Source organism: Anas acuta, chromosome 8 (assembly GCF_963932015.1).
Source record: "Anas acuta chromosome 8, bAnaAcu1.1, whole genome shotgun sequence".
NCBI classification, from domain to species: domain Eukaryota; kingdom Metazoa; phylum Chordata; class Aves; order Anseriformes; family Anatidae; genus Anas; species Anas acuta.
Window position 1 is genome coordinate 29,296,088 of NC_088986.1, and position 13,434 is coordinate 29,309,521.

The 13,434-nt window shown below is 36.5% G+C and overlaps 1 protein-coding gene across 2 annotated transcripts in view; it reads right to left on the bottom strand.

Moving 5' to 3' along the window:
• The window catches only part of PALMD (palmdelphin), a 50,919-nt gene that overhangs the window by 17,201 nt on the left and 20,284 nt on the right, over nt 1–13,434 (bottom strand). Inside the window, exons 1-4 of one of the 2 annotated variants that reach the window (XM_068690243.1) lie at nt 13,178–13,231; nt 8,421–8,466; nt 6,287–6,367; nt 831–961 (exon numbers count right to left, since the gene is read on the bottom strand). In XM_068690243.1, the coding sequence (XP_068546344.1) occupies nt 831–961; nt 6,287–6,367; nt 8,421–8,465 (257 nt within the window). In that variant the 5' untranslated portion in view covers nt 8,466; nt 13,178–13,231. Of the gene's footprint in view, nt 1–830; nt 962–6,286; nt 6,368–8,420; nt 8,467–13,177; nt 13,232–13,434 lie in introns of those variants that run through there. The other variant, XM_068690242.1, reaches the window with a different exon arrangement.

Consider the following 13,434-nt stretch of genomic DNA (forward strand, 5'->3'; position numbering starts at 1 on the left):
TGTTTCTTTCCTGAATCTAAAGCAACCAAAACACTTCAGCTTTGCTGTGGATGCTAATGGGAGGTACCGCTCAGGATGCCTGGATCCAGTTTTTATACAGAGCTGTACTGTGTTTGGGAAAAGCTAACTTCAGATAACGTAATGAGTGCCTAGAATTACATTCGTAGTAAATAAAAGAGCCATATGTATGACTGCCTGTGGAGGTCAAAGTTATCTCTGTGTGGGATGGCAGCACTAGGGAATAAGATTTATAGGGATACTTTTAATAAAAAATAAATACAAAAAGGCCTTCTCTATAACAGGCTTCTGTGATTAAATTGAGGGCACCACTGCATGGAAGATAAGTGAAAGTAAGGCAAGTGACACTAATAGGGGTGGACAGTTTGTGATGTTTAGAAGTGCTGTGGTATGGTAGAAATCAAGTATTAAAGGCTGTGTGTAATCCAGCAAAATTGAAGAAGTTCTGAAATGATTTACTGATATTTTAAAAATCTGACTCAACTATGACTCTCTTAGAGCAAAACCATACACTGGCTTACATCTGAGTATAGCATGGCATGTATCTGGAATTAGAAACAAATACTTTTCAAAATATTTGTGTGGTTTGACAAAATTGGTGACATAGAAGCTTCCATAGAAGCTTTGCGACATAGAAGCATTTTTTATGCTCTAATTCTAGCTGATCAGAAAATACAACAAAGACTGCTTTACTCTGTATCACACTGCATGTGTTTAACCCTCACTGACACTGTAATCTTTCACAAAGTAAGGTGAGACGTTTAAGGAAGGACCACTTAAACCCAGACAGAGGGAAAAGGTTTCTACCCTACCTGAAGATGTCTTGTTCCAGCTCATGAGTTCGTTGTTGGTCCTCTCGATTCTGCTTTTGCATTTCTTCTTGCTCTTTTGGAGTGAGAGAACTAAGGCCATCCAAAAGCCATCTTTCTCTCAAGGCCTTTTTCTGACAGGAGAAATACAGACAAGTGTACTTTAAAAGTTAGTCTATTCAATCATTTACTGTATTTGCCTTGCTGTCATAAATGTGCTCCACACTTTTGTGTCGTATCTAGCATAAAGCAATCTAACGGGGCAACTGCCACTGAAAGAGAAGTACTAAAAAACAAGGTTTGAGATTGACTTAAAAAGAAAATCAGTAAGAACAGTGTCCCGTTTTATTAGTTTACCCAAAGTAAAGGTAGAGGACATCAGTTTCTACCTGACATCCTAAGGTATTCAGCATTTCTGAGTGGTGCTTTTGTCCTTAGCAAAGCAGAATGGTTGGGCCAAAGTGCACACATTACAGATTCATGCAAAAGGCCTCAGTCAGAAGTGCTATGGTTTATTTCTATAGCCCTGGTTTATTGGGTCATGGCACTACATAAATGCTGGGGGAGAGAGGAAAAAGATGATAAGCTGCTGTAAATAAGGTTGTTTTGGGTAAGAGATCTCTGGGAAGTTAATGATGCAACACTATCTCCCAAGTTTAAAAGAACTTGAGTAATTCAGCATTTCATCTGGTGAGGGGATGTGGGGTAAGAGTAGGACTGGAAAGTTGAAGCTCAGAATGCCGATACCTGGTTAGTCTTTGAGCAGACCTACAACATATTTAGAACTGATACTGTAGGGTCAGATCCAGGGATTGCATATTTAGGTCCACACCTGTTTAGGTGGAGGGTTTTTTTGTATAGTAGTAGTTTGTAAATGAGTGTCTTGCCATATGTAAGTAGATCTCTAGGTTGTCTTCAAATTTTGCAAAATCTGTCTGTATGCACTGATTCCTACAGCCATGCCATTCTACTATGTGAACAGTGGCATCTAAAGTCATCTGAGTTCTCTGTTATTTCAGGGGAGAGAGATTCATGGAGATAAATTCATATTGGTAGGCTAGAGGCTGAAAGTCATACAGACTTTATTGTTATCTTTTCCCTCCCTTCAGTCTAATTCAAGAATATAAATCCAGTGCTGCCTTGGGGAAGAAGAGACAGTTAGGGCTCTTTAGTGAAACGTTTTCAATTGAGGGAAAGCATGTATCTAAAGCTTTTAATTAACCAAAATGTTTCCATTTGTAATTTAGATTTCTTGAAATCTCTGATATCCACATTGGTGTTTTTTTTTTTTTTTTTTTTTTTTTTTCCTGCACATTGAGTTATTTAAACTGTCGCTTCCCACTCTTTTCTGTTTACTGTATGCTTCACGTGAGGTTATCACTGAGGGCCAAGTGATGGTGGAGGGTTCATAGAGAATCTGGTTGTAGTTAAATACATATTTTCAACCAGCTTCACATATGACACAACCAGCATGATAGAAAATGTGGGTAAAGCAAGCTTGCTGGGAGTTCTGTGGCACTCTTTGGTAGTATTTTCTGCAGAAGGTGAGAGCAACATTTACAGTCACACTAGCCCTGTAGGACAATGTTCTCTCTCACAACACTGGATCCTAAGAAATCTGTAGGAAACAAGGGCTGCTCAAAACTGAAGTTCTGAGCCTTGACTCTGGCTTTGGGGACTTAGCAGCCCCTTCCAACTTCACGGCAGATGCCTTATAAAAAGGCTCAGATGAAATGGATACAGATACTTTAATGGGATGGTTTTATCTGATCTAGTAGATGCATACAGTTTGGTGTTGGCACAACTTTTATTGACTGCAAAACACTGTTCTCCCAAGACAGAGGGAGAACACTTGTTAATTTCCTCTGAATTGAGGAGTTCAGGTTTTAGTGCTAGGTAGGACTCCTAGAAAAGTGAGATTTTAATCCTGGCTGGAACTGAAAGTTTTGCACTGCTGACTCAAATCTGTAATTCCCTGTGAAAACTACAGCAAGGCTGGCACTGTGGACCTTACTAACTGATAACCCCCACTGAAATCAACAAAAGCTTAATGTACATGTAGGGTCAGACCCAAGAAAACAAACTCCCTAAATACAGGGATAGACAATGGTGTTATTTCTGTGTTTTCCTAGAATAGTTTGCTGCTCACAACTAAATGTCATGTAACCTCATGAATTTCCTTATCCACTTCTGAAAGAGTAACACACTTCAGAAGCTTTGAACAACAGACAATTTCTAGGTGTTAGTCAGAAGGCTACTCCAATGAGGCATTGGCACAAACCAGTGCAGGAGCAGCTGCCTTGGGGATGTCAGGTTCTTTCTGCTGTTTAACATTTCTTTCTGTTGTAAAGCATCTTTAGCACAGTATTTAGGTTGTGCATGTTATGCCCTGCAGCTCTGATATGAACTCTAATATGAAAGAACATTTATTTCATATTGCCCTTGTTTCGTTAAAGGAAAGGGATGTTTTTATGCTGTGATGCAAGACCCTGAAAATGCTGTCCAGAATGCTGGATATTGATCCTTTTCTTCTGTAGTTCATCGTCACAGCAATGTGACTACAGTCTGCAAATTCTGTGAATACTGTCCTTTGCCTGCTGCTGGTATAAGTCCATTGTAATCTTTAACAAGGCTGAACTAACCCATAAAGACACAGCTGCCCACTGGAAGGCACAGGTGTTTTGAGTTTGCAGGTCTTGCTCTCCCAGTGGTGTGGCAGTTCACCTTACATGAAGCTGGGAGAAATATAAATCATTTTTGTAACTTTCATTCAAGCTGTAGTTCAACATCAACACCTGGAAAAAGGTGTGTGACCAGCATCTACAAGATAGTATTTAATGGAATTCAGACATATCAGAGGACAAAAAACTAGACTGGAAAAGCTCTTGGAAAATAGACGCACACCACTGCTGCTGATGTTTTTCAAGCAACTCTGATCCTTTCCCTTCTTGCCTCAGTGAGGAATATTCCAGACAGTAGGAAGTACTAGCTTCCAGGACATAGAAGTACTTGAAGATGAAATTTCCCATATACCCTCCCTCGTGGTGCCGGTTAGGCCCTTGCAGTTCCATAGGGCCCTGGTCACCCAGGTGTGCTGTAGCTGCTTCCATGTCCTCTATTTCATGTGGTAGAGAGGCACATGTATGGAATAAATAATTCTTCTCCAATGTAGCTCTACTGGATAAATAAGACGTGTTACACCTCATCTATCTCTTTCTAGTAAGGAGTTAGGCTGGGGGCAGCAAAGTTGTTGGAAGCTAGATTCCACTTTACAAAGAGGAACTCACAATGAAAACCCAACCCAAACTAAAAACAAACCATCCCAGACCTTTTTATAAACCTGTTGCTAAGGGTTGTAAATACAAATTAAGGACAAAACTAGGAATAGAATAGCAACATCCATCTAACAGGAACATCTGTATAACGGTGAGAATCATGAACCTGCAATAGCTTCCCAAGGGAAAGGTGTGAGTTATGCTGACTAGGTCATTGAGCTCTAAATTTCACCGTACACAACTGGCGATACTATAAATGAGTGAAATCAGCCTTAGTCACTAGGGAAATGAGCCCTCAGTAATGTTTACAGCAATGACTAAATATTTTAGAGGTCTAAACTTGTTTTGAAGTGATTTATGCACAGGTTTTTTGTGTTGTTTGACTCCACTGAAATACCTGAGTTAGTCTGAAACATCAATCCTAAATAAAGACCAAGTCTCTGAGGACATGCAGTAGAAGATGTTAATATAGTAAATGTCTGTTATTACGTGCCTTTTTTCTTCCAAATGAGTGCTAAGAAAAATTCTATTTTGGGTGCTCTGAGCAGATAATACAATATATTTATATGTACAGATAATACAATATATTTATATGTACACTATACATATAAATACTTTAATGTATGCTTGATCCCTCTGTGCCAAGTGAATCAATTCCCATACAGTTCCTGGATTCATTTCATGTGCAATGTGACTGATTTTAAAGAACTTTATGCATGATTTGTGACTTTCTATAGGACAGACACAGAAATCACATCCTCTGTTGTCTTCCAAAGGAAGTATATGTGTGAAATATTACTACTCTTTGTCTGAAAAAGTTGCTCAATAACAAAAAAAATTCTTATAATTGTCTTCTGTTGTCACATTTAGAAAAGTGTATGTCATATGTGGCTCTGGATTGCACTGTGCGCCTCTATGGCATGGTAGGTGCATTTAGCACATGATTTAATGTAAAAAGAGTTTCTAGGAACATTGGCCTATAGTTATTTGTAAAACAAGCATTTGTCTGTCTGTGCATATGTGTGCGTGGAGAGTAGATTCTTCCTTGCTAAGCTTAGTATCTCAAATATTTTTCTAGGAGCATTTTAGTTTTTGTCAAATTCCATAAAACACCTTCAGAGTATTTTTTTTTTTTTTAAGTAAACCTCTAGATGATGATTTAACTCCATGGTACCTATTAGTGCTAAGTGAAAGCATGTATCAAATCTATTGGCGAACTACTCTAGTAGTCTGTCTGCAACACTAGTAAGAATTAGTGAGGTGTCTAGAACAGATCAGTTCCTCCTCAAAAGAAAGGCAGAAGAGTTAGTTTGAATTAATAGGCAAATAAACTTGAAACATAAATTGTAGTACACCATATATATGGAAGTAGATAGTTGTTCTTTTGCTGTTACAGGAATTGGAAGACATAATTTTCTAATCTGGGCCCATAGTTTTACACAATTGGTTAAGCCTGTCCTTGTGGCCAATACCTTCTGATAAAACCTGAAGCATGGGTGACTTGCAGCAGCTTGCCTGTCCCAATGAACCAGTGTATCATAACTTGGCTTGACACTAAAGAGAGGGTAGATGCAACCTAGGAGCAGGTGTCTATTTTGAAGAGGAGCCTACTTTAATTATGCTTCTCCCACGCTTGCTCAATGAGACACCATACTTCAGGTATTGCATTCCATGTCTTTCTTGAAAACTTCTTATTCACTTCTAAATAGGAAGACATGTAAAATACCACATCTTGCATATTTCTAGAAACACAAATTGGTCAGTGTTGGATTTTTTTTTTTTTTTCCTCTCCCCATATGCCTGATAAAAGTGCAACTGCACATCATTATTGTGCTGTGTCCTGTAGAAAGCGAGGTTGCTGTAGTGGAATTAGGGAATGTACACACCCAGTCTGAAATGTGAGGCTTAATTTTCAGCTGTGAGTTATTCCTGGTTATGATCTCACTTTATGCCATGAAAGTGATCAAATAACATTAGCTCCTGAGTGTGATTTTTTTTTTTTTTTTTTAAAGCATGATGCTTATTAAAGTCAAATGGAGTCCTGGCAAGACTCCAAAAAGCTGTGAAAATTTGACAGTAAAAGCATGACTTAAATGCATGAAGATTTGCATTCCAAAATCCAAAACCCTTACGCAAGTTGAACAACTTAAGGCTATCTTTAGTTATATAACTCCAACAACTTACTTTTAAATGCTGGTGTTTCAGTTTTTCCTCTTCTACTTTTCGACGTTTCTGTGTAATTTCTTCTTGCAGTTTTCTTTTCTCCTGCAAATTAAAAGAACAAAAACTCTTTAGAGAAATTACTTGGTGCTAAAAACTGGAGTGTGTGTTGTTCATTAGGATGAAGTCAATCCATGCAAATAAAGCCTAACTTTAACTTCTCTAAGAGAGTGGTCAAGCAGTGGAACAGGCTGCCCAAGGTGGAGTCCGTGGAGTCCATGTCCCTGGAGATATCTTAGACACATGGAAGTCTCTTTAGTGCAAGTGTTGTTCACTGCTTTGAATCCCTGAGTTCCTCTTTCTGTGCTCTTTAAGATCCTTTACAATGCACATCTTTAGGTAGCACTTGAGATTCCAAGATGTGATTTTTGGATATGTCTTCCCAAAGCCTTGGAGTTATTTGCAGTAGAATTTTGTTGTTTTCTTGAATAGCTCATTGCTTATTCTTAAACCTGATAATAACTTCACTTTATTTAGGCTCCTTTGTTTCTGCAGTGCATTGCAACAAATACACTGAATTGTTTCAATTAAATGCTATGAATTGATAGACAACTATCATATTAGAAAGCACATAGTTATGTTGTGCAGCAAGGGTAATAAATGAAGTTGTGAATAGAACCCAAGCATGATTTCTGATTTCCTGCACTGCAGGAAACTGTCATGGGCTTCCTAAAAAAAAATAAATAAAAATTCTCCATTATTCCTCTGCAGTCAGATGTTGCCGGAGGATGCTGGATAGTAATCCTCGTATGTGCACAGAAGTCCTCAGCAGATGAATTTGCTGCCTTATTTGTTGTGTCAGATACCAGGAAGTATAAAATATTACAGGGCATGGATTTCTCCTCTGCAACTTCAAAACATTTCTTATCTTCTGAGCCCATACACTAGAGACAAAGTCCAGGTTATGAGTCAGGTTCAAACACCATTACAGTAAACAAACCAAATTTTCCAACCAAACACCTCCCAAACATTTCAAATTACCTTATTGTAAATTTGAATCAGGTCTGAAGCAAATATGATAAATGTACCTGTTGGTTTTTATCAAGTGTAATATATTTGGAAAACAACCCCAAATCCTCTTCACCTCCTGTAGATTTCCTTTTGAGTTCTCGTATTTTTCAGTTCCAATAGTGTGTTTTTTTTTTTTTTAACTCTGTCCACAATTAATTCAGACAGTAGTATTTGTTTCACAAATAATCTCACTATTGTGCCAAAAGTGTGAAAAATAACTTTGTCCCCCTTAATAATTTCTTAAAGAATTCCTGTGACAGTGATCCTTCTGCAGTTTTCTACTTATCCCAATCAGCCAAATTCTTTCAATTTAATTCTTTTGCAACTGTTTGGAGGAGAGATTAAATCAGAGGAGAACTTGGATTTGGCCTTTTTTTTTTTTTTTTTTTTTGTAGAATCAATTTACATTTGTTTAAAAAAACAACACTCAGTATTTTATTCAAAACATTATATCTTCTCGAGGCAGATTTCCCATTAGAACAGAAACTGAAAATGTTTACTTAGGTCTTCAGCATTAATTTCACTCAGACCTTTTTTTTCCCTCTGAAAACTGACAGGTAGGAATTTGCTTAATCTATGCTTGTCCTTTTTAGTTTTCAGACATCCATATTTAAGGTAGAGCATCAGCAATTCAGCATTTTTATTTAATTCTACAATGCAAAAAGGAAAATCTTTCACCTCTTCATTTGGTTGTGAAAAGGGAAAATTGATTTGTTCTGGATTTCTCTATTTGCCTTTTGACCTGCTGTCCTTCAAGCAAACATTCAGTTGTGATGATATTTTAGACTGTCCGGTATCTATTTGCACACATAATTTCACTGCTTTAACTTTAAATTTGAAAGTGTAATATAACACAGTAAGATCAGTACAGGCAACTTAGCTGTCTTAAATCAATAGCTTATAAAACAGAATCAAAATGTAACTATTTCCAGCACACATAAGTCTTTTTCATTTTCCTTCCTGAGATTAAAACATTCTTCAGGAAACACAAAGTAGGCAGGAAACACAAAGTAGCTCATTAATACAATACTATTTCTAAGCTTTTTTTTTTTTTTTTTAATAGCAAGTTATAACTATAAGCACTTACTGTTATGGCCTGGATTCTTTCCTTCAGCAACTCAGCTTCCTCCATTCTGGAAATCAAAAACAGACAAGTACTGAAGGAAAACCGAAAGAGACCATAAACAAAAGCCTCCTGATGGGGCTACAAAAAATGCTGAGGTGATTTGATCCAATTCCAGAGCAGAGAGAAGGCAGAATTCTTGACTTGTCGGGAGAGTCCCTGAACAGATGAACAGATCAGTCCAGACAGACACATGTAATGAGGGTGTGTAGAAGAGGCAGACGTGGAGAGTGCTGGCATGAGTTGACTGACAAGTTGGAACAGTGAAGCACAAGCCCTTTTCCTTCAGAAGCTGCCAACTCTTTGTTTTAATGTGCTCAGTTAACATGCCATTGCTTCTTTAACTGTTAAATGCCCAAAACAGAATCTTTCAGGACCGTGGTAGAAGAAAATTTTTATGTTCCCATTTCTTTCTTCCCTTTTGTGTGTGCCTCTGGTGACCAACATATTTTAAATTTAAGTATTTCTCTTTCTTGTGAAGCTTGTTTCACCTGTAACATTTTAACCCATTGTAATGTTAGCAGTGTAGCTGGCATGGGGTTTGCAGAGGTGACACCTTTAGTTTAATTAACAAAATTAATTTTTAGAAAAGCTGTATTCATAGCTGAAAGAATGTTTTAAAGATGATAACCTAAAGTAAAATGAACTTAAGGCAATCAGTTCTACCACTGAATGCATGTTAATCTGTGCAATCACGTTAGCTACAAAAGACTCTATGGAAGCTTTATCTAAGTAAGGATTTCAGGGATCATCATTTCAGTGTCTAAGATGACAGTGCTGTGTTAGGTGAATCTAAAATGCCATTGACTCTCACAATGAATTTCCATTCAGCTGACTTGAAGGTTTTTGTGTGTGTGCGTGTGTGTGTGTGTTCGCGCACGCTTTGGGTTTCTGCTGAAAACTGCATTATGCTTCTTAAAGGAAGGCATACATTTTGACCTTTCCAATTACATGGGTGGGAGTCAGCCTCCTGAAATCAATTTAGGAAGCTTGTAAAACAAGTGGAACTGCCTTTAGCAAGATCCAGTTGTGGAAAAAAGTCTAACAGAAGCAAGATAAAGATAAATTCAAACAGCATAAAGATGTAATGTGAATCCAAAAATCTTTGTTTAGCTCTCAGTATCATGTAACTTAAATCTCTGCAAGGGCACCAACATGAGTGAGCATTTAATTTTTTTTTTTTTTTTTTTCCTGATACACGGAGGTGACTAAACTCAATGGGATTTGGTTATACTTGTCAGTACATTTACCTGAAGCTTGGTGGGCTCATTACTAAGAAAACTCTAAGACGTTACCAGATTGAATGCCTAAAGTTACATACTCATAATCCAATATGAATTAATATTTAATTTCAATTTCCACTTTTCTAGTATGTCATCACTAGTTCACGTACCCAAACTATTCCTCTCCAGACTGAGATTAAGGATGCATTAATGTTTTGTGTATACTGTGATCCACCCTGAGGTTTTGTTCAAACATGCAAAGACCCCATATTTGATTCTCCAATGAAGATGCTTTTTTAAAATATTAATATATGCTTCATTTGGTCAGCACCCAAAATTAAAAAAACATTACCACTTAAAAGCAAATGAAAAGTTCAAAGGCAAGTGTACTGAGGTATATCAAGAGCCAGATTACATGGGAATTTAAATGTATTCAGTTTATGGATTTGAGAATAAATTCAACCACGCCACTAAATTAAATGTACTTTTGCTACAAAAGCCAAGATAGGCTTTCTGTTTAATCTTTCATTAATTAGCGTAGATTTCTTTAATTTTTGTATTCTGTGAAGTTCATCTTAAAGTTTAACTGCTTATGCTAATTTCAAACTGTTCAAAAATATTTGAGGCAGCAAATGATTACATCAGAAATAATTATGTTTTGGGCCAGAATCTGTTCTCTGAGCTAAACGTGATTAAGTTTTCATTGGGTGAAGAAATAAGACCAGTAGTTCAGGTTCAGATTAGAATCAATGTGATTACATTGTTTTGAATTTTTGTGATCTAGAGTATTTTTTAATGTTATTCTTCAAAATTATTTAAACACATTTAAAAGCCATACTTCTCAGTGTTATGTATTTACAGACCTGAAAATGATTTAACATCTTTCACTAATCTAAGCCCCCAGATTTCTCAACTAACCTGAAGATGGCTTCTAAAATGTTGCTTCCCTTTTTAAGTGACCATTATTAAGATAGTATTTTAAGCCCACTTAAAACGTTTTAAATTGTTTAAATCATATATCCTCTTGCTAGGAAGGATTTGTTGTCCAGTCAGTAGGTTGTTTTCCAGTTATCTTAATCCTATTTGAAATGGGATTTATGGACAAGAGAAGAAATGGACCAGCTGTCACTCTGTCTGCCCCTTGAGCCTGCTTCACCAATAAGAGTATCCACAATGTCTTGTCATCAGATCAGTGAATCTGAACAGCTGTGTTTTCAGTCTGTTTTCAGGATTCTTGGAACAAGGTTTTCAGAACTTGTCTGCCAGCAACATACCCAGAGGGAACTGTTTACCTATTCTGCAACCTAAAGCCAAAAAAAAAAAAAATTAAAAAAAAAATTGGAAGAATAATTTGTTAACCTGTTTCCATAATTGGCAACTGTATATTTTTCCTTTGTTAGAGTCATGCAGAACCTGTTCGTTGTATGACTGACTATGCAATACAAGTTGTATGTTTTGGCTTTACTTCCTTTGTTCACTTCTATTTTGTACTGGATACCTAATACAGGAGTAATAATGGGAATCAAAAGCATGTGGTGAAATGGTTGCATGATGAAGTAATACAGAAAAGTGGGTTAAAGAATATCTTCAATGAAAATCCAGAAGTAGGATCTCAGAAGCACTTTCACATCTGGAAGTACAAATTTTGTTGTCCATTTCTAGAGCAAAGTCTGAATATTGGTGCAGAGAAATCCTGTCAGTTCATAACCATAGCAGCTGTCCAGGGCTGTTCTCTACAAGCAAAACCATGCTCAGTTTTATTTGTCACACTGATTTCCTTTGAAAATAGATAAATAAATAAATAAAATAACCTAAGGTAATAACACCTGTATAGTGAATTATAGAATATTGTTGTAGTAAACAATTCTTTCTAGGAGCAAACATCTCATTACTGGTATACAGCTAGAAGCTTTCACTTTTTGAAAATATATGTGAAAAAGTTTGAAGTAAATGGCATTGATAGATGGTTACTAGTTGAAAACATAGCACATACATTCTGGAAAGCATGGTTACTAAGTTCATGACTCACCATTTTGTATATCTTAACTTGTCTGATTATTTTGTTTCTCGATGAGCTGACTTCTGTAGCTTTTTTTTTTTTTTTTTTTTTTTTTTTTTAGGAGCACAAAAGGGGCCTCTTACTCAGCATTAAAGTTAATTTTGTATTCTTACACTGAACAAATGCATTGCTGCTATGCATCTGTCTGCATCTAGTCTTGAACTTCTGACAGCAGAGGAATGGAGAAGAGATAAATTTTATTGAAGGTCCCTCACTGAAAATGCCTACCACAGCCTGCTGTAAATTAACCCAAAGCCCTGGTGTCTGAGAGGCTTCTGTTGAATGACGAGTGCTCTCTTCAACAGATACAACAAAGATTTTGCATTTTAAAAGTGAGAAATATGCCAACAAGAAATAGAAAAATTGAAAATCTGAAAACTTGTGTTTATTCTAGATGAAATACATATAAATAGACAACTAATTTTTTTTTTTTCCCCAAAAACTGTTTTGTTAGAAACTTTCTTGTTGGCTGTATGCTATTTCACAGCATTCCCATAAGATATAAGGTTCATTTGTCTTAGTCAAAGGCTAGTTTAATGCCTTCAAAGCTGAAGGCGGTTTCCACCATTAGTCTGCAAACTACTTCCAGCTGGTTCACTCAACAGTGTATTAACATTGCACAGTAAGCAGCAAACAGCTTTTGTCTTGGATGCATCCAGATAGACTCTTCTGAGGCTCAGTGTGGTGGTATTATCTGGCTTAAAAGCATAAAATGTATACTTAGTGATGGAAAACTTACATATGGAAAGGATACTAGCCAGTAGCAACACCCATTACATCTGTTTTACTTTAACCTGATCTCTTTAGTATTATAAATAATGTTGTCATACATCCATCAAATCATAAATTCTGAGCTAAACTGATAGGTGTTTCATGGAAAAATGTGTTCATAAGGGGGAAAAAAACTTCAAACTGAGAATAACATAGACAAAGGAAGTTAAACTATCCCTAGAATGTTGTACTATATATCTAAATATGTGTAGTCATGCAAATGTGTGTGCGCAACATATATAAAAATACACAAAAACTATTAGCAGTTAGTAAAGGTAATAGCCTGTTTTCCTTCCACAATTTTCTATCTTTGCTTCTCTTGGTCACTAAATTTTAATCTAATGGCCTGTTTAGCGTGTGGGATTGCATGGCCATCATCAGGTATATGACAGTTAAGGATGCTTTCTTTTATACTTTAGTCGTAGTACAGATTATATTAATTTGTATACTTGCACGCATATGGTAAAATAAGGTGAAAAAGGAGAAGAAGAAAACCATATCCTTCCAGCAAATTATACAATGTTAGAAATTATATAAAAATGAATTGTGTACATTTCTAGGATCCTAAAGGAAGTTCATAACAAAGCCTCTGCCAGCTCTCAAGAGGGATTAAATTGTTGCCTTGGAGGCCAATTTTGGCAAAGCAATACTTGAAAAAAATTACTTACCACATAGGTAAATGAATTAACAATGAATTTCTTGGGTCCTCTCATGGAAGGAAAAAAAAAAAATCCAAATACCCCTGTTCTTACAGTGTTAATGAAGCTAAATTTTACCTTGCTTGAGTAGGCACACACCCTGAATCCCTGGGAGGAAAAGCCTTGAAGTATTATGTTTCTGTTGGTACAACTCCCTTCCTGTTGCTATTAATAGCTATGAATATATAAAGTCTTTAGAAATTAAACTAAAGAGACAGCTATTGGCC